The 24,464-nt window shown below is 32.7% G+C and overlaps 4 protein-coding genes and 1 long non-coding RNA gene across 9 annotated transcripts; 3 read left to right on the top strand and 2 right to left on the bottom strand.

The window, feature by feature from the left end:
• Positions 1-123: 123 nt before the first annotated feature.
• Positions 124-5,842, bottom strand: LOC105451858 (protein dispatched). Of its 2 annotated transcripts, none has more exons than XM_011692594.1 (10): positions 5,128-5,842; positions 4,906-5,043; positions 4,042-4,731; positions 3,554-3,941; positions 3,255-3,456; positions 2,733-3,120; positions 2,078-2,653; positions 1,686-1,986; positions 1,309-1,609; positions 124-1,180 (listed from the first exon to the last, which is right to left on the bottom strand). In XM_011692594.1, the coding sequence occupies exons 1-10, from the start codon at positions 5,263-5,265 to the stop codon at positions 952-954; spliced, it is 3,351 nt and encodes a 1,116-aa protein (XP_011690896.1). In that variant the 5' UTR covers positions 5,266-5,842; the 3' UTR covers positions 124-951. The 2 variants fall into 2 exon arrangements, with proteins under 2 accessions (XP_011690896.1, XP_011690971.1); XM_011692669.1 differs by having other exon boundaries at positions 3,554-3,938.
• Positions 5,843-6,170: 328 nt separating this feature from the next.
• On the top strand, positions 6,171-9,132 carry LOC105451730 (ero1-like protein). Of its 2 annotated transcripts, none has more exons than XM_011692406.1 (9): positions 6,171-6,457; positions 6,598-6,849; positions 6,989-7,192; positions 7,268-7,425; positions 7,491-7,676; positions 7,772-7,818; positions 8,035-8,383; positions 8,466-8,759; positions 8,839-9,132. In XM_011692406.1, exons 2-9 carry the CDS (start codon positions 6,724-6,726, stop codon positions 8,888-8,890), a joined length of 1,416 nt encoding a protein of 471 aa, XP_011690708.1. In that variant the 5' UTR covers positions 6,171-6,457; positions 6,598-6,723; the 3' UTR covers positions 8,891-9,132. The 2 variants fall into 2 exon arrangements, with proteins under 2 accessions (XP_011690708.1, XP_011690787.1); XM_011692485.1 differs by having other exon boundaries at positions 6,171-6,461.
• A 1,543-nt stretch (positions 9,133-10,675) lies between these two features.
• LOC105451660 (GTP-binding protein Rit2) lies at positions 10,676-13,371 on the top strand. The gene is made up of 5 exons (XM_011692286.1): positions 10,676-11,202; positions 11,306-11,362; positions 11,532-11,605; positions 11,930-12,121; positions 12,258-13,371. The coding sequence occupies exons 1-5, from the start codon at positions 11,019-11,021 to the stop codon at positions 12,489-12,491; spliced, it is 741 nt and encodes a 246-aa protein (XP_011690588.1). The 5' UTR covers positions 10,676-11,018; the 3' UTR covers positions 12,492-13,371.
• Positions 13,372-14,827: 1,456 nt separating this feature from the next.
• LOC105451497 lies at positions 14,828-21,832 on the bottom strand. Of its 3 annotated transcripts, XM_011692021.1 has the most exons (8): positions 21,073-21,831; positions 20,939-20,996; positions 19,055-19,307; positions 18,276-18,576; positions 18,113-18,191; positions 17,528-17,701; positions 16,276-16,368; positions 14,828-16,009 (listed from the first exon to the last, which is right to left on the bottom strand). In XM_011692021.1, exons 3-8 carry the CDS (start codon positions 19,219-19,221, stop codon positions 15,897-15,899), a joined length of 927 nt encoding a protein of 308 aa, XP_011690323.1. In that variant the 5' UTR covers positions 19,222-19,307; positions 20,939-20,996; positions 21,073-21,831; the 3' UTR covers positions 14,828-15,896. The 3 variants fall into 3 exon arrangements, with proteins under 3 accessions (XP_011690323.1, XP_011690477.1, XP_011690409.1); XM_011692175.1 differs by lacking the exon at positions 17,528-17,701 and having other exon boundaries at positions 21,073-21,829; XM_011692107.1 differs by lacking the exon at positions 14,828-16,009 and having other exon boundaries at positions 16,279-16,368; positions 17,467-17,701; positions 21,073-21,832.
• Positions 19,307-20,902, top strand: LOC105451453. Its single transcript, XR_974587.1, has 2 exons — positions 19,307-19,521; positions 20,561-20,902. It is a non-coding gene; the product is annotated as an uncharacterized LOC105451453 (long non-coding RNA).
• Positions 21,833-24,464: the final 2,632 nt, after the last annotated feature.

Genomic DNA, 24,464 nt, shown 5'->3' with positions numbered 1-24,464 from the left:
ATATGTGCTGTTTTATTTAAGTATGTGAAATAAATAATTTTTAATGTAAAATATATAAAAAACTGTATCAAACTCTTTGCAATATGATAAAATAATATTTTATTAGAATAAAATGTGTATATATTGCATGTAAAATTATTTTATTATTTTCATATAAATTATATGACAAATAATCGATGAGAGAAAATACCTAATATGGAAAATAATACGTTTATAATTACACTTGCATTGTTAATTTCATATAATACTGATATATATTATTCATGAATATGTTTTAATGAAAAAACGTGTCAGCTACCATTGAGAGTCTAGATCCATATAAGCAACATTATTTGTCACATTAGTTACATTCATATATATATCATATAACATGTTTTCAAAAATTGAACTAAAATTTATAAAATATAAAAGAGATTTTAATATACTTATTAGTTTAATATTTAATTTTCCATAGCCATAAATATACGTATGCACAATAAAGAGCATTGATATATTCAATACACTTGCATTCACAGTCTTTATGCGATTCACAGACTCTTTCTGTTTTTCTCACGGAATAAAATAATTAAACTATGCTATTAACTATATAAATGGAAAGACATTCTTAAATATTACAGATAAACTAAGTATAAACGAAATGCTCTTGATTGCACATATACGTATATATATATATATATCTAAACTACTAATTAGGAAGCCCTCTGTGTGTATATATCTGTGTGTTTAATCGTGTATATGTGCATTGTATGTACTGTAGATATATGTATATAACAAATGATAGACCACATGTTTGAGTAATGACCTTAAAGCTATTTGAACACAGCCAACAGTCAGATTAATTATACAATATCACACCTAGGCACAGAATAACATACAAATGATTATTTTATAATAGCAAATTGAGATTTCCCTAGAAAATGACATATAATTTCTAATTAAATACTGATTGTTTTAACGAAGTAATGTTGATAATGGAGACGGTGGCAATGATGGAGATGGAGGCCTTCCAGCAAGATTTTCCAATTCGCTGCAATGAAACTGACATGCGGAGCTGGACGTGCTTAGAGTTGTTTCCGAAAGCATTCCGCGTCCTTTATAAATTTTCTTCCCTCGATTATTCTTGTCGGTTTCAATCGTACCACCATCTTCATATTTATGAAAAACTGATAATATTTTCAATCTGTAAAAAATTCACAAGTTACTCATTGATTGATATAATGTATATACTACAGTATTGTAATACTCCAATCGCTTTAATCTAAAATGTATTTTTTATAAATATTTTAATACATGATAAAAACTGATTACCTGGGATATTCAAACTGAGCAAAGTGTGAAGATGGTCCTATAACTGCTAACATTGGGCACAAAAATAACGTGGCGTATATCCAACTTATTGCCATCACAAGCAACAAAAAGATACCGATTTGTATGTACGCTAGTACATGGGAAGGTAACATTAAAGCGCCCGCAGCTCCGCTTGTAATTGCTGCCATAAGAGTAGGACCGCCCATTTGTTGCAGCGCCGTTTTTACTCTGTCTATTTTCTTCTCAGAAATACATGCTTTATAACTCACAGCGTAATGCAAGCTGAAGTCTACAGCAAGACCTAATATAAAAAGTCCGTAAATATATATTATTAATGTCGTAACATAATTTAAACTCTTCTTATTATTTCTATTTACCTATAGCTGTAGTAACTGCAACGCTCTCCAAAATGTTGAGCTTCCATCCAAGAAGTATAAGTATTGCAACAGTTACAATTATTACAGCACCAATAGCTATTATGGCGCATAAGCTGATCAGAGGATTTAAAGTAACAAGTGCTAATACTATTAGAGCCAAAGTTAGCGATACTCCCATTGCATACAAGGTGCCTTGATATAACGTACGCTGGAGCTCGTAAAATTCTAGATGGCTAATAAACCATCCACGTCTCATCCCTTTAGGCGCAGTTCGTAATTCATTCTGCATCCAACTTTCAACCTAATTAAATTCGATAAATTCGATTAAACTTTGCTTTTACAAAGAGTTATATTAATCCACGTGTAATTACTATCAAATAAATAATACTTGCCTGATTAAAAAATTTATCCATGTTTCCAAACGAGAGACTGTATGCATATGTGCTATCATATTCAACAATAAGCGCTTTAATCTTAGGCGTTGCTTTAATCGCAAGGGTATCGTTTGTTGTCTGCGCGGACAATAATGGTTCTTTGGCAAATTTCGGACCTGGAGAAAGTGGACCAGTCCGAATCCACAAATTAGGCGTTTTATGTAATTTCCTGCTAGCTACAGCTGCACATTTTTCCAAAACGGTTGGTTCATACGGAAAATTACTACTGCTGCAACATGGCTTATTCACAACCTTATCGATAGGATCTTTACAAGGGTTTCGTTGCATCCACGAACGTAATGGTTCAATAAAGCAGTTAGACAGTAAAGGTCCCATAGTGCTGCGATAAAAAGATTGACTTCGTAAATTTTGACAAAATTTTGCAAGCCACAATTGTGACTGTGGATCAGAAACGTCAAAAGTTTCATCCCAGTCCGGTGTCCCACGTTTACGAGGATCAAGGTAATCACCATTATCAACCGGATTTATGCCCCAAACGAATCTCAATGGCAAAACTGCAGCGTCTCCACCAATCTGTACGAATAAAATATAGTATATACGTTTGTAATGCAAATATATTTACAAAATACAAATAAGTGAGATATAGGCACACCATTTCGTATCGTTCAAACCAAAATCTCCGTGAATATACTAGATCATATTGTTCAAATGGATGTGTGTTATGGAATAATTGAAAATCGATATAATCTGGTAGTTGCAAGCCCGGATGATGGAAGACGACATTGCAACACGCTATTGCCATAATTCCCAAACCTAGCAACCAAAACCACCGTAAACGAAGCACTAATCCGGTAAGAAAGCTGGTAAATCCTAGTGTTACTTCATCTCCCAGGGATCGTAGAGGACGAATAATTTTTCTAGTAATAAAATTGACAGGCGATAGAGTAGATAATTTACAATGCTCTGACACAACCACACACGCCGGTAACCATGTGATCATCAATAAGAAATTAGCGATAACTGTCATGCCTGAAAACAAACTGTATAACAAAATTTATTAGTAATATATATATATATATGTGTGTGTGTGTGTGTGTGTGTGTGTGTATGTATAAAAGTTAAAACCCTCTAAATATAGTATAGAAAAATGCTTTATATACGATAAAATTAGTACCTGAAGCAATTGATAGCAGTCACATTACTAACAATTGATGCAAAAAAAGCTACTGCTGTAGTAAGGGATGTAACAAACATAGATGGAAATGCATGTTTCATTGTTTCCTGTACCAAACGTGCCAATCCACCATTAGAGAGTTTCTGTTGTTTTCTAGATTCCCATACTTTACAATAAATAAATGCATCATCTGCCCCAATGCCTGCAAAAAGATTTTGTTGTAATAATGTACTTAGAGCTTAGTATATTTTTCTATAGATTTTATTTATAGTATGATCAAATAATGCTAAAGTACTAACCTACAGCTACGACAATAGCCAATAGATTCATAAAAGGAAAAAATTGAATATGCAAGATATTAGTATACGTTGCATACGAAATGCCAAGGCTAAATAATACTGCAAAAATTGTTGCTATAGTCAACACTATAGAGCCAGTATATATCCAAATACAAAGTGTGACAAAGATAAAACCGGCGATTACCAAACTCGAATCAGACAATATATCGCGATCAAATAGTGTACTTTTTAGGCCAAGTTGCATGCCTTGAACACGAAAGTTTCCATACTCTAAGTCGTAATTGTCTATTGCTTTGTAAAAATCTAAAGTTGCAGAGCTTGCTGCAATTGGAAGAAATAACATGACGGAATGTAACGACGAATTTTGGTTGTTGTTGTAATCCGTCTGCTGTAACAATCGAATCAATATTCAATATTATATATCAAAATCAAATGAATATCTATTCGTTAAATCAATATTAGATTATCAAGATAAAGCGTGCACTTACATGACTCGGAATAAAATTAACGTCCAAAAGATAGTGCAATAAATGATAAACTGCGTTTCTCATATAACATTCGGTTGGCATTTTCTTTTGGCAATTTAAGTCTTCCGCGCAATTAGGCGATAACTGACGGTTATGATAATAATAAGCGCATTGTTGCAAAAGTGTCTTTACTCTGCTCAGATCATTCTCCGTTACACCCAAACAAGAACTACGATTTGATAAAAGTGCTACATAGTTAGCTGGCGACCAACTTCTGCAACATTTATGATCCACCACGCCATTGCGATTGACTTGCGTCTGACACAAAGATCGAAAGTGAACATTTTCACGAAGTACACCATCGATATGACACTGAGCTAATACACCTTCCATTGACCATAAATCAAAGTTCTTTTCATCTGAATTTCCAGTAATTACGAGTCGAGCGTATGAAGAAGTTGGTAAATTGCAGAAAAAATTATCGCAATCAAGATGGTCTTGAATCTTGTCATCTTCTATATTTGCGTTATGCTTCTCTTTTAATTCTAATAATTCTTCCCATGTATCTTTCCTCTCTTCATTCGCTTCTGTATACTCTGTGTCATTTAACGCCGTTTGATGCTTTTTCTCCTTTCGTTTATTTTTACCTTTTGGTTTTTTTCTAAGAATACCCTGAGTAGACCAACTATGATTTTGCATATTTGAATTAGGCTGCAAAATCAAGTTAAAAATTGAACAGTATATTTTGCTAATTATTCAATATATATATTACTAATATTTCTACATCTAGCTATCTAATTACGGATAAACAGAAATATATACACATGGAACAATCAAGAGTAAAGATATATAAGATAGTTAAAATAAAAATTTTACTAAATATACCTGTTGAGTTAGATGACGTATATATTCCTGATATTCTAAAGGATTATCAGTAAGTTCTCCTCTCGCTTTTGTAGCTTCTACTAAATGATTCCAAGCTGTCAGTCTTTGCGCTAAAACTGTGCCTCTTGCCTCAAAACCCTATGGCATAAATGTTCTATATTTGAAACATCAAATGTATAGAATTATTCTTTTTAATTCCCACAAGAAGATGCATCTACATACCATTTGAGGATCCGAAAAATCTGGAATCTTTTCAGTTGTAAATGGAAGAATTAGACATAAGGAAGAAAATATAAAAACGACCAGTATAATAATATACGGGTGATGAGCAATTATACGAGGAAACCAGGATGCTTCCATTTCTATAGATTTCTTGATTTTATATATATATATATTTTTTAAAATCTATATTAAATATATATCTTTAGATGAAAAATATACAATCAGTATATGATTAATAAGTCAGTCGTATATATCCCTTGTTACTGTTCGTCGAAAAACTCGATAGTGTTAAAATATTCTTCTACATACAACAAAGACAACTCTTTAACATCACATCATGCTCGTCTTATTTTATTCGAGTATTTCCGCAGGTACTAAATTTTTTTTAATCGAACAATTATATAATTTTCTTATATTACAGTCAGAGTGTAATATTTAAAAGAATCGGAGTAAATTTTAACGTCGTAGTCGCAAACGCAGGCACAACCATACGAACGTGACAAATTCCATCATACGAGCATGACAAAATCATTCGACTTCGTAGATACTTCTTTTCATTATTATGTTATTATTCAGTCATGTCGAATGCGTCGTACTCGCGATTTCTCGTCAATTTTCCACGCGGAGAAACCGCATTGCTCCGAATAACAACACGTGTTTAGATTACAGTAACAAATGGTACGATCCAATGCAGGGTGGAAAAAAAAACAAGATGAAACATTGCGCATAATGGTGGCATGGTTTAAAATTTCAGCCAATCAATTGTTCCCCACAAGGAGAAAATTACTAAATTTTGCATCTTTGGGAGAAGCTGATTGGTTTATTGTCTAGTCCAATTGCTCCCCACTACTTTTGAACGACTGCGCATCCACCGGAATGTCTCACCTGGGATGCTTTTTCCACCAGAGAGACCTGAGAGAGGAGGACTGACGGTCTTTTTATCCTCAGTGCAGTGAAATGCATGTTGCTATGTAGTTTACATCCACTTCTTCAGGTGGCGTTAATGCATGCCGTAAGAGGCCATGTCCTCTCTCTCTAGTCACTCTAGAGTCTAGGGATTAGTAAGGTTAGCTCCGCCGCTTTTGCTTCTAGGCGTGTGTTATCACGCGTGTTATCTCACCGTTATATTTCAACCGCGAATCAATCTATCCCACGTAGTGCATCCGATATTCCACGTATCTCGTACGTGCCATGCACTCGTGCGTACGTACACCTATGTTTGTACAAATGTCACATAATCCGCCACGGACGTAACGGGTGAGCAGCGGTGAGTGGACAGCTCGAAACTCCGAAATATTGTGACGTCTACAGGAATAGATCTGTTTCTTTCGTACGTGCGTATTATGCGTTTCCTTACATTTATCGTCCCTTAATTGAGATACTCGATATTCTCAAATTTTCGCGTAATCTTAACGATACGTACAATATTGTTTTGCATCAGACCGAATCAGATGTTTACGTTTCATGCAGCACGTAGGCGCACCGATGTAACTTGAGAACGAGCTCCAGTTGTGCGATTCGAGCTGTCACTTTTTATCACCATCTGATTAATGTTGCGACAGGCCGGTCGCATCAGCGGCTTTTTCCCATGCTGAAATGAATCTTGAAACTGGTGGAAGAATGTTCTGTCGACTGCTCCTGGCGATCTTGCTTTTCCACCTGCAGGTCGGTGGAAATTATTTTGGGACTAACTCCAGGAAAGATGATCAGTGTTTCTGCAAGGTATCTACTGTCATGTTCTTGATGTGTGTTTCCCAAGATTCAAATTTATGAATTTGTTTTTACATATTTGCAATTTTGGAGGGAGTGTTATCTCTCCATATTTTTATAAGTATTATATAAAAATTAATAAAAATTACAGCTAAAAGGGTCTATCGACGACTGCACTTGCAACGTTGACACTGTGGATTATTTTAATAATATGAGAATATATCCGAGAATTCAAAGTCTTCTAGTCAGAGATTATTTTAGATTTTACAAAGTAAACTTAAAACAGGATTGTCCATTCTGGGCAGATGACAGCAAATGCGCTATACGCTACTGTCACGTGCTACCCTGCCAAGATGTAAGCAATTTTTATAGCAAATATTTTAAATAAGTATTACTACAATTTTTTTTTATTTTCTGTAATTTGTTATAGGACGATATTCCTGAGGGTTTAAAGGGAGATATTCCAAGGAATATTCATATTAACGAAAGCCCAGTAGATAAATATACAGCCAATGCGCAAATTAATGACTGCAGACACAGTGCGAAAGATCATAATATAGAACTTGGTTTTCTGAACACAACAATTAGGTAATTGTAGGATATATATTAATACCGGTTAAAAGACCAAAGATTAAATATAAATTTGATTGTAGTTCGGAGAACTATAAAGAATTTGAGCGATGGCAACAGCATGATGATGCTCAAGATAATTTCTGTGTAAAAGAATCTAGTCCTGGGGAATACGTGGATCTTTTACTTAATCCAGAAAGGTATACAGGATACAAGGGAACCAGTGCACATAGAATATGGCGAAGTATTTATATGGAAAATTGCTTTAGGTATATAATTATTGTTATATATCAAACGTTATTTATATTTATTTTGTCGTGTACAATTTTATTCGAGTCTATATAGCATATTATTTTTTTTACAGGCCTGAAAACTCGCCTCACATTTTTATAAAATCTTCTAAGATGAATGGTAAGTGTTGCACTTGCATCAATTCCATTTTTTATATAAACCTAGGGAATTATTAAATATATTTTTTTCATATAATAAATAGATTTTTATGCTTACTTTTGTTGTAGCTTAAACATATTCTCTAAATTATTTATATTTATAAAATACAAGATTTTAATTTATTTTAGTTAACATTAAATTTTTATATTTTTTCTTAACACAGTTATATTGTTTCAGGAATGTGTTTAGAAAAACGAGTTTTTTACCGAGTTATATCCGGTTTACATACCAGTATCAATATACATTTGTGTTCAAAATATTTGTTGGCCCCGCAAGACAGTTTACAAGTGTCACCTGACAATCAATGGGGTCCCAATTTGGACGAGCTAGAAAGAAGATTTTCTCCCGAAACAACAGGTGATGAAGGTCCAAACTGGCTAAAGAATCTATATTTTATTTATCTACTTGAGTTGAGAGCTCTAGCCAAAGCTGCACCTTATTTGGAAAGAGAAGAATACTATACGGGCAATGAAATAGATGACGAGGATACAAGATTGGCTGTGAACGACATATTGAATGTTGTTAAGTAAGCATTTTATAATTATCTTTTACAACACATGAAATTATTATGAATTATGAAATTATTATTCACTCTATCTGTATTTTAGATCATTCCCGGAACATTTTAACGAAACAGTTATGTTTACCGGTGGAAAAGAAGCACAAGTGCTGAAGGAAGAATTCAGACAACATTTTATAAATATTTCACGTATTATGGATTGCGTGGGATGTGACAAATGTAAACTGTGGGGTAAATTGCAAATCCATGGCCTGGGCACCGCGTTAAAGATATTATTCTCAGGAAAATTTGACAAATGGGAATCAACGCTTAATAACCTTAACCGGAAGTCATTCTTTTTGGAAAGAAGTGAAATTGTTGCTTTAGTGAATGCTTTCGGAAGGTAGATACTTAATTTTATTTCTAATTTTTATATGAAAATCAAAAAATTTCTAATCTATTAATAATATGAATTTTTGCAGGTTATCAGAAAGTATTTTTGAATTAGACAGATTTCGCAGGATGATGAGATAACGCACTATCGATTTGTAATTAGAGATTTACCAGCAGAGATTTACCACTACGAAACATCACATAAGTACATCACGTCGCTTAGATTTTCTATCTTTCGTGATTTGCTCTCTTTATTTGTAGATCTCGGATTTTGTTGCACCTGACCTAATTGAGTTGCGCGTTTACGTTAATATATTTTTGACGTTGCACATTTAAAAATTAAATTATCATAAATATACACTTATACATTATACATTATAATTAATTTATAATTGATATAATCGTATTTTATAAAAAATTTTACACAAATATTCTTTCTGAGCAACAAGAATAAAAAATATATTGGTTGATTGGAACAATTCCATTTTTTTAATATAAATTTTTAAAACTACGTAAACGTCAATTCAATTGTCAGCTGCAGTTAAGGAATTTTGGACTCTAGTTATTCGTAATTATTTCTTCCGATGCTATAGGAAAGCTGTATACATGCATATATATAAATATGCATTATATATATAATAATACGTAAGGACCGATTGCACCAGTGTTTACTTATGCAAATAATTAAGTTTTCTTCCTATATTGTATTATAATTAAAACCATAACATATATTAAAAAAGAATAGAATTCAAGCTTAGAGGGAAAAAGTTATTGATACGCAAGTGGTTATTATACAAGGAATGTAACTAGATATATTTATCTTGCAAGACTGGCGTCCGAATTGATATTTTCTTCCGATTTGTATTATAGCTTTTGACTCCGTCTGTGATAAATATTTTATCTAAGGCATCTATTTACATAACTTAAATGTTTGTTATATATTATGCTTTGATGTTGGGATTTTGTTTATACAATACATATTTTTATAATCAATGTGAGAAAATCTTTCGTAAGAATGATTCGTAAGAATGATTCTTTATTTATATATAAAGATATAGAATGTTTTACAGAATTAGTGTGTATAAATATATAGATACTTAATATAAAAATAATACAATTTCTGATATATATATATATATATATATATATATATATATATATATCGTTTATGTGCAATAATCTAGACTCTATATTTGCGAATTTTTTCTTGTGTGTTTTTATTCATATTATTAGAACGAAGCTTATGATATGATATATCGATATTTTATAGGAACGATATAACGTAGTCAAATGAGAAAAGAGACAAATAAATTTGGATACAATATTCAAAATACTCCAGTATAATTTAATAACAATTTTTTTAAATTAAATATCGCGGAATTCGAATAAATTCGAAGTTTGCTACGAATTTGAATTTCATTGGCTGAGTTCTCGATGTTAAAACATGCGATTTGCAAAAAATAAAATTTTTATTTCTAAGAAGTACGAAATTTGCACCAAATTTAATTCGCTAAGTAGGACAAAACTTCTTGTTAAAATACATTCTTCTAATAATTTTGATTTTTCTAGGATATCGAAAGACGTACTCCAATTATTGCTTAATATTATTTAATTGGAAAGAGAAAATGAATTCATAAACAGTATTTTTACGTAAAACATTTTATTTGCACATTAACTTTTATATTAAATAAGATGATTAGAATTTTCTACTTGTATTGAACAAATCGATTTGCATTAAATCGACGCAAAAGCTGTTAAAATCTTCCTTTTATTTTAGATTTTTAATTCAACTACAAAATACCGGTTCAGCTACTAAAAATAAAATAAAAATGACAAGTATCTAGCGCTCAGATAGAAATAAGCACACACATAGAAACCATGAAAACGCACGCGCACGTTTCGATCTCTCAGCTGTCACATTCTCCGCGAATCTGTCCGCTCCGCGCTGCGCGCATACGGCGATGATCAGTGCGCGTTCCGGCCGTCCGACGACAGGTCATGTTATGCGGCACGACGAAGATCTGAATCTCAATGTGCTTTTACCTGCACGCGTCGAGCATGAGTCACGGCGTCGTCCACGACGTCCGTCGCTCAGCAGCCGCTGGCAAACAACACGGGTGTGTCCGTTGAATTGGTCGCGCGTCGTCCGATACACGGTGCGATCAAGTGTGCCAGTCGCCGCCTCGCCGTAGGGTAAGTGTGTGTCGGCCGCCCGTCGCGGGTATCAGGCCCACGTACGTATATTACGTTATTACGTACGCACGCCGGTATGCACGGCCGGCCAGCCGCCTGCACGATGACCGCGGCGACGACGGCGGCTGGCATCTCGCAGGACCGAAACATCCCCTGCAACGGCAAGGACGATATAGCGGTGGTAACGCAGCCTACTGTCAGGAGCGGACTCAGGGTATACAAAATCGTGGTGTTGGGCGACGGCGGTGTTGGCAAATCAGGTATCCGCGTCGTCTGATTGACACTTGTCTGTGATCGGAGTGTCTGACGTTTCGTCAAATGTTTGAGGGTGCATACTTTATAATTACACGTCTTGCTTTTCAGCTGTCACCTTGCAGTTTGTCAGTCACAGGTTTCTCGACTATCACGATCCTACGATAGGTGAGTCGCATTTTATACAAAGATTATCGGAGCTTAACTTTTCGATCGCGAATCTTAGCGGAAAACTAGATAAAAATGTATAGAGATATATATATATTTAGGAAATCTGACGCCTAATTCTAGTTGTCAAAGTGCGAAGAAAATAACGCAGTTTCTCTCTTATTCACAGAGGATTCATATCAGACACAAGTGGTCATCGATGGCGAGGCAGCTCTTCTGGATATTTTAGACACAGCTGGACAGGTTCGAGACACTCAGCTTATATATTACAATGGTCACGACAATATTCCACTAAACGGAAATGGATTGAAATTTCAAATCATGGATTAAAATGATTTGAAATGGATTGACTTTCATGGAAATGAATGCATTTCTATATAAAGACCAATCGATTTCAATTCATTGTCTAGAAAATTTTTATCCATTTCAATTAAAAAAATATATTTTTTTATAATATTTGAATCCATTTCCGTTTATTGGGATTATACAATCTACATGTTCTTCATGCATTCTCGCTTTTTGTATACAAACGGATATGTGATCCTGACTCTGTATACTATTGTACAGGTGGAATTCACAGCAATGCGTGAGCAATATATGAGATGCGGTGAAGGCTTCATGATATGTTACTCGGTAACGGATAGGCATAGCTTCCAAGAGACAATGGAGTACAGGAAGCTAATATCACGTGTGCGCGCCAACGAGAACATTCCTCTGGTGCTGGTCGGCAATAAGTTTGATCTGTTGCATCATCGAAAGGTATATCAAAGATGCCGTCGAGTTGACCGTGACATATCAGAATTATTGTGAATAGATCGCGATACATACACGGCTTATGTACAAGAACAATGAAATATTGATTTCTTCCATACATCGAACTCGACGCTTATTTTAGGTGACCACGGAGGAAGGCAAGGCGTTGGCGGAAGAGCTCGGTTGTCCGTTTTACGAGACATCCGCCGCTCTCAGACAATTCATAGACGATGCATTCTTCTCGCTAATCAGGCAAATTCGCGCTAAAGAGAGGTCCCGCAGTTCGCATCGCAAGCGTAGCCGCTGGTGGCGAATTCGCTCGATATTCGCCTTCATTTTCCGACGGAAGAGACACCCTTCCCATCGTTCTCCGTAAAATTGGTTTTTGATCATTAGTTTTTTTTTTAACAAACAGATCGTTGAACCGCGACAAACGACAGCAATGACGAGGGGAATATCATAGCAAATCACAACGAAATAGATATTACTCATAATTTTAATTTACGCGATTACATAGTTACCCTTGTTTAGAGACTGACAATTCATTAATGTTTCACTGCCTTATCATTGACCCCAGTACGTATTTTGAATGCAGAGCAAAGCGAAATTGTCAAACAAGCTGGAACGCACACTTTGTATTCATCTTAGACTCGAGATCTCGAATTAATCATTCGCGTGCTGCTCAATTAAAGAAACATAAAGCATGATACATAATACGATTCATACTTTCTGTACTCGTATACGATACATATACTTGTGACTTCCAGTTTTTTTAAATGACGATTTTTTTTCGCGATATTTATTTATCTTGAAGGCTGTTTATTTAAGTTAGGTTTCAAACTGATGTGGCGATAAACAGAACCTAAGGCAACTAATTTTGAATAAGTAAATATCCGCAAATCACTAATGAATCACTTTTTTTAATAGATGTAGACGACGGTAAATTTTATTTTATTATTAAATGACGTGCGCGACCAAAGAAAAGTATATGAAACGTTAAAATACAAAGCAAGAAGTGATTCTTAGCAATGCAGAGAAAAATATAAAAATGCAAGATATTATATAAAAGTTTTACAAGATAGCTGCAATTTTTAAATATATAAAAATAGAATTTTATTTATTTTAATTTAAATATATATTCAAAGATTATGCTGCTACAAATTATGAATGAGAGTTATATAAAAGTTGCAGTAAGTTATAAAGTTTAGGATTGTTATATATTTAGTATTATTAATTATTATTAAATCTCTAAAATGATCTCTAAAATATCTTGAAAATATATTTCTTTATTAAAACAAATGAATATGTCTCTTACAGATATAAATAATTAAACTGGCAATAAAAGTAAATATATTTTATTTCTGTACAAACGCAAAAGCTCAGAAAAAAATATCATGTTAGGCTTTAAAATAATTAAAGCTCCTGTATATTTGTGGTATGAATAATATGACTCCAATTCAAAGAGTATTCGAGTTCAGTTTAATATTTACGATAAATATTCTAATCATGTGCAGCTCGTCAAGTATATGCATAATATATTTATATAGTTTTTAAAAATTAATATATAATCAGTCATTATTCTTTAGTTTAATTTTAAACATGATCTGGTGTGATGAGATTTGTATAATAACTATGGTAAGAATAAGTTAATATATACAAACACCAAAACGATTATTTAGACATAAATTCGCATAGTAATTATCTAGTCGTTACTTAATTTTTACTAGTCACTTTGTCATTTTGTATTTTGTTGTAATATATCGACACATATTGTTTTAATTAGATAACCGTTGATTAACGCACAATTTTACATTATAATTCTCACATATTCTGTTATATATTATGATTGGTATTACAATATGTATTAATTGTGAGTGTATATGTGTATTACTATATATGTATGTATAAATTACATATTTTTAATGAGAAATTAGATTTGTATACTATTTATTTGTTTATTACTGATGTTTGTATAATTTAACATTTTCTATGTTCAGTGGCATTTATTGCAAGCACATATATAATATTTGCCAATATATTTATTAACAACTGTTATGTATTAAAATAAAAATAATTTAATTCAAAGTATTGTCGGCGAGCGTGACTATTTGTAGCAGCAAATACAAGTATTATTAGCAGCATTTATGACAATGACTTTGCAATATAATTGATATAAAGAATGATTGTACTAAAATAAATGTATCAATATATGTATAACTGCATGTTTAGAAAAATTTATATAGGCTGCGTTCCATTTAACGCTCGCAAAGTTCACGAATTTGTCCTTATTTGCGAGCATTAAATGGAACGCACCCATAATATGCGACATTAGAACGTAGTATATTCATACATTCATATCATTAAAAAATATTATAATTATTATCTTAGCATTAAAGTTATGAACGGAAGTAACTGTTAATGAGATAAGAGTCACCATGTCCATCATGTGTCACCATCATATATCATCGCGTGTGTCATCATCATATATAAAAATAAATACATAAAAGAAATTAGTAAGAAATAAAAATTACTACATGTTAAAGATATATGTCACTGTCATTTTATATATCATGACATCAATTGGATGTTAAATAAAGAGATTAATTCAAACGAAGCGCATAATACGAAACAAATTATGGATTTTGTACATGATAAGAGAACATGATGGAAAACTAGGTAGTGACATGCATGTAAAGAACGTACAATAATTTATAATTTACGAGGACAATATGATAATCAACGATCACTTATTCTCGTTATATTTTTATTTCATTTATGTATACAAATTTTAATAATTGTAAAATATTGAAAAAAAGAAGCTAACACATGTAATCTTTTTTATGCAATACATGATAAACTCGATGCTGTACTACACACAAATGAATATCGCACAAGTATAAACCGTAGAGATTTTGCAATAAAATCACGAAATTTTATGTAAGCTGAGTATATTTTGGATATGCTAACAAGGATATATAAAATTGATATATATTTCACATCATAAATATAAAATAATTTTACAATAAGAGATACAAGGAATGTAAAGAAATGAAACTTTTAAAATAATTAATCAATATCATGCCTAATTTTCATTATTAAAATTTTGTTATAAACTTAAACTGTTTTTGTCTTTAAACAAACCGCAACAATTTTTTTTATAAAAATTCATCATCCATTATCTATCCAATAAAATTGCAAAGAAAAATAGACAAGGATATTTCTTAAACAATTTTTGTCCACCTTTATATTTTTATGTAAAATACTTACAATTCACATTGCTTATTTTTACCATTTCTTTTAATCGATATAAAACATGCTGCATCAAAAAATTATTGCGTCTTATGTCTAAAAATTACTAGTAATAATTATTGACATTTATTTTCAGATCTTCCAATGATCACAGTATCTGCTTATTACATAGAGATTTCACATATGGCCTCAAACGTATATATATAAAAAACGACCAACTTATTTTGGCACATAAATTACTTTGTAGTTTCATCTTCGTATTATAGAAAAAAAAAACTATTTAAAAAGTACATATTTTTAAGGTAGTAACATATAAAAAATATGTTTGTATCATAAACAATTAAGTGTACACGTGTATGTGTGAGAATGTGTATGATACAATTGAGCACAATATTTTACATGATGCATAGTCAAAAGATCATAATCTCCGTGATGGATCAGAATATCACTTATATTTATCTATAACTATTATAGTTTAAACTAAGCTCGCGTTTTGCAAGACTCATTAATTTCTAAGTTATATCGCGTGATACTATATAATTTTGTCTCCAGGTTTCTTTGCGGCATCTTGCGTTTTGTCTTCTTCATAATTGTCTGGAAGTAGCATAGTTTCCTCTGTGCTTTGTATGTCATCTCCATTGTTATCTACATAAATGATAAAAAAATATAAAAAAAATTATTGCTAGTTTTACTGTCCTCTTTCATACATTGTGTTAAAATCCAGTTTTTTACATCGAATAGAATAGTATACGCATAGCAATAATAATAATTAATAAAAGTGAAGTCTAATTAAGATTTTATAAAATGTAAGAACAAATCGAATGTGACATTATGATTTTTACAATTTATAGCACTTCAGAAATGTAAAACATATAGCAGCGATATATCGTTACGTTTAAAGTTCTAATTACCACGTGCTCGATTTTCGGGATCTTCCAATTCGTTGGCAACTGGGATATCCTGCTCTGTGGAATTATTCATGCCTTGTTTTGATTCCGTTTCAACTGAAAGTCATGTAAGCTATATTACTATACTAAAATAAAAAGTTCGTATGTATTTCTGAAAAATTTTAATTATTGCTTGTTATACAGAATACGATAACTGTATATATAAAGAGAATTATTAGATACGCGCGTTAGTAAATTAATAATTATTAACGCATCTTCCTGCACTTGTATACTCCATGCATGTTAATATGAAATAACGAATACGTTATTAGTTTTTTTAATGCCGAAGTTTTCGTAATAATAATTATCCGTAACCAATCCTTTAGTATAGTCTAGAAGCAGGAATGTCTTGCTGAAAGTATTACACATATAAGATGTTTTTCTCCTATTAGTGAGAAACTTGTTTTTTGCTTGATATTTTCAAAGAGTTAAAAATGTTATATAGAGTTTATCACAATTTTTTATTATTTAACATATTTCTATAAATACAAATAAAAATTTATAATTCACATTAAATAGTTTATATAATTTAATTACAAATCCTATTATAAATACAATATTGCAACAAGCTGTAAATAAATCGCAAAATATTCTACACAAACTTAATAATTGTCACAACTTAGTTATAAATTATAAACAATCTTTTCCATCCCACTCTATATAAAGCTTTATTTTTATAAAATACATAATTTAATTTTTTTTTTTTTTTAATTAGCTTAGATAAGAACAATGCATTAAAACAATTAACATAATACAATTCTTATAGAAAAATAAATTATTGCATGGCACCTATATTAATTCAGAAATCGTACTTGTGCCTGTGCGATTCAGTATATAAACTGTATAAACTATATAAATACTTTTTGTACTATTCTAATATATACAGAATTAGACCTCGTAACATAAAGCATAAGAAAGTTAACTATTACATTTCTTTTATGAAGACACAATTTTGTGTTACAATATCTAAAACAGTCTTTTATGAAAATTTCAGCGTTTGATAGAGAAATAATAGTTTTATATACCATTAAAATGAACCCGAAGGGCCGAGCACGATTCATAGCTTAGTTAGAAGCGATATAGTGGGCTTGTCCTTAATAGAGCTTTAGTCACAGACATATGAAAGTGTGAATTATGTACAAATCTACTGCGAACTTTTAATTTCATGTTTGTGGCAGCATTCTCTCGCCTCGAGGACGGAGAAAGGTATCACTACCTTTCTTCAACATAGTCACTGAGAAACGAGGAGTTTGGCGCTCAGCACCAGGTGGGTTTGATGGTAGGATCGGAATCCCGTGGAACTTCAAACCTCGCTGACCAGCTACGGATACTCTTACAGCAGACTCCGGTACAGGATGCAATTGAGACTTGTTAATGACCACTGTCGTTGCTAGATCAGCAAATCCCGACAATATCTTATAATGCTGAGTCAGTCAAAAATGTGCAAACAAAGGGGAACGAGCTGGTAATCGCATTAAATCTTGCGTGAACAGCCCAATCGGAGTTAGAACTTAATGGGGATATTGACGAGATTAAAAAAAAAAAAAAAAAAAAAAAAACCAAAGTATTTTCTTCCCGCCGTTGAAGCAGGGTGCAATTAGCAATCTAAATTAGCAATATCTCCATTCGTTATTCGTTACAATTACTAGTAATATGCTACAGATATTTCTTGTATATTAAATAAACTACTTAAAAAATTAATTTTGATAAACATTCAAATGCGGTTATTTATTGTAATAAAAAACGGATAAATTTCGGAGCATATTAAACGAAATTTGTGATAAAGATAATTATAACTTACGTGGCTCGAGATTTAAAGTCGCTTTCTTCTCAGGTGGTGCATTACAACCAAGCTTGAGTTGATCTGTTTCTCCTTTCAACTGTAAAATCAAAACGTAAATTTATTTACATTTTTCAAGTTATATTTGACTTTATGTTAGTACTGCTAAACAAAAAGTTCATACCCTATCCACTTCTTCTTGAAGTTTTTTATTCTCATCCCGCTTTACGTCTAATTGATTATTAATTGTATCCTTTTCTAATCTCAACGTTTCTAACGTTGCAGTTTTCGTAGCGTCCAGTTTATTTAACGAGTCCAGCTCACTCCTGCACATAGTAATTGAATCCTCGAGTTCCTCATTTTTCTTTTTAAAATCCATCTGCTGCTCCAAACGGACGTGCAAGGAAGCCAGCTCATCTTCCGTGTGTTTAAATCTTTGTTCCAAATTACCTCGCAACGTCACGCACTGATCTCTTTCTTCAGCACTGAAAGGATCAATTTCTTAATAATTCAGAATAATTTGAAAGTACATATATTGAACATTTTTATATATTGTAATAATAACCTAGAAAAAGAAAAATGTGGTAATGGTGATATTATACACTTGCATTGTGCAAGTAAGCTACAAGCCAGAATTTCTATGAAAAAGAAATTCAAATACATATGCCTTAATTACAAATTGCATAACAATTATAAAGAAAACCAGAAAGAGGTAAGCCTCGCAATGTCTTTCTGCAATCGTCTGACATCAATTTTTCAAGCAGTTACCTTCATTACAAACATTTAAATAGCATAGTAACATAATTCTTTGGTAATCGCATAATGACCACAACACTGTATAATGACTGTCATTAATGTCATTCATTGTGGAGACAAGTGGTTAACACAATTTAGGTTATGCGGTAAGCATCTCGCTTGATGCAATCAGAGAGATGCAATCGGCATTCGGCGAGGTACTCTCACCTTATCTTAAGCTGCTCGTTCAGATCGTCGATCTGCCTGATGAGCTCCAGGTTCTCGGAAGACAGGGTCCACCAGCTGCAGATGAGCATGAGGCATGCCAGCAGGAGTCCGCCGACCAGGAGGGGCGGGCATCTGCCTCCGCCGACCCTCATACCGTCGATTCCCATCACTCTTGTTGTCTCGTGTGTCGCGGTACACCCCGGTATACTCTCGCGCTCAACGGAACTGCATATGCCTCGTTATCGCCGATCCGCTGCTCGTGCACATGCAAACAATCTACGTGTCACACGCGTTCCTTGTGAAACGTGAGCCGCACTGCGCGCGTAACCCCACTCTCCGCGTACGTGGAATGCGATTCCTGTTTGGGCGATGAGGAGACGCGAATTCCACGTCCACGTCGCCGACGACGCGCGCTACGTTCCGCCTCTCTCAGGAACAATTTCGCGTGATAGCCATTTGAAAATCGCGTAGGTATTTTAGGCACTTTACGGGCCGGGCGTGCTTCGATATACTAACGCTGCCGGCACCGGCAGTGATATGACAGCGTTTCCTGATAATTCTTTCTGCGAATATGTATACAGGGTGTCCCAAAAACAATGCATATAAATTTGAAATTTTATTCTTCGAGTATTTCGATCGAATAATATATTTTTGCCATTATTTTTCGATACCAAATATAAGTAGCTAATTTTTATAATTAAATGTAAATTAATTTGCACACCGCGACCTCATTTAATTAATTATCAGAAATTAATTTAGAATTTTGTTTTTTTTTAATAATTTGTTAAAATCTTTGCTTCTAAACTTCAGAATAAAAGATATATATGTCGCGAGAGACAGTGATAAAAATGTTTCTTTTATCGTTAGTTTACTTTGTATGTCTATCGTTTCTATTACAATTGATCGGCGTATTCTGGAATACCACTGACTGTAATTTCAGATCTTTACACGATAATATCAAATAATCGATCGAACGTCTCTTATACTGTCCAAGTTATTTCCATTTGTCGAAAGTATTCATTTGTCAATGCGACTTACGTCGCATTATTTTTTATTTATTTTTTTAATCTCGACAAAAAGACAAGATTCGATTAATTTTCCTTAAATAATTTAAATCTCATTGAGGCATTTTTTATTTGTCAATCGCCACAAACTATTGACTTTATCTAACAATAGAGAAAACTGTAGGTCAATCGTAATCTTGGCGATAAGCACACATGCGCATTTGGCATATAATTACGCGATATAAATGAAAGGAATAAATTTTCGAAAGTTAGCGATGCTGCTAACTGTAAGTAAAATTGAATTTGCTTTCTAACTTAATGGAATAACAACATTGCAAAAATTGTATAAAATTCTTAATACGACGCTTCGTATGAATCAGTGAATTTATTTTAATAATGGGAAACTGCAAATCGATTTTATGAGAGAACTTTAAATCAATCAGTCATGCTTGTCTACATAATTCTATGTACACTTTGTACAGGTAATACAATCGATTTCTAGATCCTTGATGGAGATGGATTACTATTTGGACGTTTAAGGACGATTATCTCCTCTGTAGACGCTGAATCATCGTGCCGCATAAAATCCGCTGGATATATGTATTAGGAAAATGACCTTGTTACCTTTCCCTTTGCGATTCACAACGAAACATCGTGTATATCGATCTACCACTATTTGCAATTTAAATAACTGTAGTTTTACTAATATATGGAATAGATTGAATTAATTCAACATGAATGAAATATTTTAAACTATAATAAGTCGATCGAACGATAAGATAGGTATCATTTTGCTTTATACAGTTTTCATAAGTAATAAAAGTCATATAATCATATTTTTTTACACGCGATATCTGTCACTAAAAAGAATTAATTATACCTTTAAATTGTAGTATCACGCAAGTCAGGGTCATCAGCAGACGAGCACAGGTGAACATCTACAAACAACGCATATATACAAAAACATTGCGTTTATTCTGTCCTTTTAATTATATATATAATTTATATATTTACTTAACACCGTTCCATCGAAGAGAACTCATAGCCGATTAGAGCGAACAGAATTATATATATCGCGGTCGATGAAAAAAGAAATCAACGGGATTGTGTCACCGGATTTACGGCGCGCGGTTCTTTCTAATCAACTATAGGTAATTAACACAGAGTTCAGGACTATTGAAGATCGATCGTTGATTGTGAGCACAGTCCTGTCCGCGTACAGGATGAGACTGACGCGCGACTCGTCGTTTGTTCGCTTATTATCTCGACGAGCGCGATCGCAACCAGTAACACCGGTCTGATAAAATGCATTCCCGCTCGCGATGCACTGTCCGCAGCGATCGAAACTCTTCCTTCTCTGACGCTTATCTATACAGTAGTACACTCCGTTCGCTATTCATTTATGCGGTATTTCTTTTCTTATCGAGTCTAAAATCAATTTTAACGATCTACTTTTTGATTTCGTCAAATCTTAGAAAAATGGAAATTCGACGCGCATTCATAAAATTTCTATCGATCGTCTGATCCGAAAAGATTAATTAATATCGTTTGCGATCTGAGAGCCAATTTTTTACCGTCATTTTTAATAATTGTGGACTTGATTTATACTTTCTTTAACATTCTATTGTTAATATTACTTAAATTATCATATAAAATATATCCGAATTAATAAAAGAGAACACAGCTAAAATATGTTTCCATCAATTTTAAAACTTATTTAATTTAGTTTAATTTATTCGTGTTTGAATTTTACTTTTTTATTCTGTTTCTGCTAATTTTATATCTTATATAATATAAAATTACACAATTGAATAATTCTAATTAAATTATACAATTCAAATAAATCAAGTCGTAATCATTATTAAAAATTAATAAATGTATGGGAACACAATTCATTCTTTCCTTTCAAGCGAAAAACGATCACCACTTTCGGAACATCCGGTATTATTATTTTATTCATTGCGATACACTCTTTGTATTGATGCTTCTCAACGCGTCAAGGCTGTTTCGAAAGTGAACAAACCGATTGCATGCGCATCGTTTTCTTTTATCGCCTTTTCACATTCTTTACCGTTACAGAATATACTCGGTTATATATTTGAAGAGAAATAAAATATATCGTAAATTTAATGGCTTTTCTTGTGTTTTCAACGTTATTGCGTGTCAAGTGTCAGACGCCGGGATCGTTTATTAAGGATCACTTATCGCATGGCCCGTATTTCTTGACTACATCGATATTTCTGGGAAACGTGAGCCAGTCGTTACATTATCCTTGTTTGCGAGGAAGAGACCGAGTTAATTTGATAATCGAAATAATCGCAAGATGTATAAACGCAGTTAGGTAAACCGATCGAATGGTAAAGATTCAAAGTAGTTATTTTTACGTTAATTTTGAAAATAAGATGCATTGTTACAGACGAATTTTTCAATGACTGTCGAAAGTCCGCGAATTAAAAGCAAACGTACTTGTCATTAACAAATTCAATTAATTTGCTTTTTTCAAATGATTTATTGTCAGTGATCGGTAGCACACACGTGCTACACACGCAATTTTAAAAATTGCAATGCATTTACAGTGAGAATGTGCAAATTGCGATATTAAATTTGTGCAATAAAAGCGACGGTATTTTCTGTCTAGACTCTGCAGTCGGAAAAATATTGCACTAATCAGTTCTAAAAATAATCTGCGAAGCCGCGTGTTAGACGAACGGATAGATATTTGACGTCTCTTCCATATACATGTACAAATTGATTCATCAATGAAAAAGCAATTCGCTCCTTAGGCTAATCATGCGTCTTAATTTTTCTGCTGTCAATCGCAGACCCTACATTGAATAATATCGTATTAATTAAAACACACAACGTAACATGCATTTTAGACAGCGCGAATAATTTTTTTTATTCTTATATTAAGAAGATATAAAAAACGACGTAAAAAAAATATATTTGATAGAGAGATTATTTTTCACTTCGAATGCTATCAATTTTCTATAACGTTATACCTTTACGTTTTCATCGCTATACAACGGAAAAATAGAAAGGCAAGCATAAAATGCGAATTGATTCTTTATACAAATTTTCAGTGTACAATTAGACAATATCGATTAAAAAATTTTTTTCATACATGCGTATCGGGTCTGCGATTAGGCACGCTAATTCCGTAAATACAGCGATATCCGTGTGTTATCTAACGTGATTCGAAGGACTTATTTACAGTGTGATTCCTTAGAAGATGTGTACGAGAGAGAAAGGACGTAATTATCAATTGTAATTCTTCGCTTCTTTACTTTTGACTCGTTACGTTACGTATATATTCGATTTCATATACGCATTCTCAATACATCCTCTTGCGATTCCTCTCGCACGCATCATTCCAATTTACATAGTTGTAGCTTGTTACAAAACGGTTTAGTTATATACTCATCATTACATATTGCGAAACTTTCGTCGTGTGATGTACTATTATAAATCGATTAGATACTCGGGAGTATGCTAATCTTGTCGACATGTATACATCGAACCGGGAATCCTTATCAAAAAATACAAATCCGCTTAATATCATTGCAGGTTTTTCATGCAGTGCAATATCATCCATTTAGCACACATTATTCATAACGCGCCAAATTATATCCGTCGTCGTTGAAATATCATCGCAGTCTCTTATTATCCTATTATATATATGGCGCGTAAAATCACTTCACGCACAATCTCTTCGCTGGTGTTTTCTAATGACCTGCGCACATTTTTAAATATATGATTAAGATTTAGTATAGAAAAAGGATTCTTGTAGGAAAGTCATGGTCCTAAGCTGACATTGGATCTTTTGGTCTCTCGTACAGCAGATTAGTTCAATCAGATTGAGAATCTTTTCAATTGATATACAAAAATGAAATAGATAAATAAATTATGCATTCGTCAATCAGTATTTTACATTTTTTTTTCAGTAAATTATAAACTGAATAAAGGATTAACTCGATAATGAAAAAATAATTTTTCATGTAAACGATATCTGTTATAAATTAATAAATATGTAATTAATTTTTTTCTATTTCAATACACATTCTCTATCTTGGAAGTAGTATGATTTCCTTTGTCATATCGGAATTAAATATAATTTAATTCTTTTTCCATTCATCATTCATAGCAATTCTGTTTGATTGTGACCGAATAAAAAAGAATCAAGAATTACAGGAATACGTAATGCTTTTGTTACTGCCAAACAAGACGTTTTTCTCGAAAAGATAACACAATGAAATTTCGAAGTTACCAATAATTGTAATAAATTTACATGTCTCATGTTTTCTTTGTTGTCACTGCCATATTTTCGCAATAAAATTTATATTATTTATATGCCAAGAAAACAAAATACAAATTTGTAAAATTGAAAGTTCATAAATAACTAATCT

The sequence above is a fragment of the Wasmannia auropunctata genome, unplaced genomic scaffold (genome assembly GCF_000956235.1).
Source record: "Wasmannia auropunctata unplaced genomic scaffold, wasmannia.A_1.0 LD336116.1, whole genome shotgun sequence".
Lineage (NCBI taxonomy): Eukaryota > Metazoa > Arthropoda > Insecta > Hymenoptera > Formicidae > Wasmannia > Wasmannia auropunctata.
Note: the sequence above shows the minus strand (reverse complement) of the source record. Positions and strands in the feature narration are given on the sequence as shown.

Coding starts and splice junctions, on each gene's coding strand:
- LOC105451858 (XM_011692594.1), bottom strand. CDS start 5,265: ATGGAAGCATCCTGGTTTCCTCGTATAATTGCTCATCACCCGTATATT. Junction 3,942..4,041: donor TTAATTTTATTCCGAGTCAT/GTAAGTGCACGC, acceptor CGATTGTTACAG/CAGACGGATTACAACAACAA. Junction 3,121..3,254: donor ACTGCTATCAATTGCTTCAG/GTACTAATTTTA, acceptor TTTGTTATACAG/TTTGTTTTCAGGCATGACAG.
- LOC105451730 (XM_011692406.1), top strand. CDS start 6,724: ATGAATCTTGAAACTGGTGGAAGAATGTTCTGTCGACTGCTCCTGGCG. Junction 7,193..7,267: donor ACGTGCTACCCTGCCAAGAT/GTAAGCAATTTT, acceptor AATTTGTTATAG/GACGATATTCCTGAGGGTTT. Junction 8,384..8,465: donor GACATATTGAATGTTGTTAA/GTAAGCATTTTA, acceptor TCTGTATTTTAG/ATCATTCCCGGAACATTTTA.
- LOC105451660 (XM_011692286.1), top strand. CDS start 11,019: ATGCACGGCCGGCCAGCCGCCTGCACGATGACCGCGGCGACGACGGCG. Junction 11,363..11,531: donor CTATCACGATCCTACGATAG/GTGAGTCGCATT, acceptor TCTTATTCACAG/AGGATTCATATCAGACACAA. Junction 11,606..11,929: donor TTTTAGACACAGCTGGACAG/GTTCGAGACACT, acceptor ACTATTGTACAG/GTGGAATTCACAGCAATGCG.
- LOC105451497 (XM_011692021.1), bottom strand. CDS start 19,221: ATGGGAATCGACGGTATGAGGGTCGGCGGAGGCAGATGCCCGCCCCTC. Junction 18,577..19,054: donor AACGAGCAGCTTAAGATAAG/GTGAGAGTACCT, acceptor TGATCCTTTCAG/TGCTGAAGAAAGAGATCAGT. Junction 17,702..18,112: donor GACTTTAAATCTCGAGCCAC/GTAAGTTATAAT, acceptor TTGCTGATCTAG/CAACGACAGTGGTCATTAAC.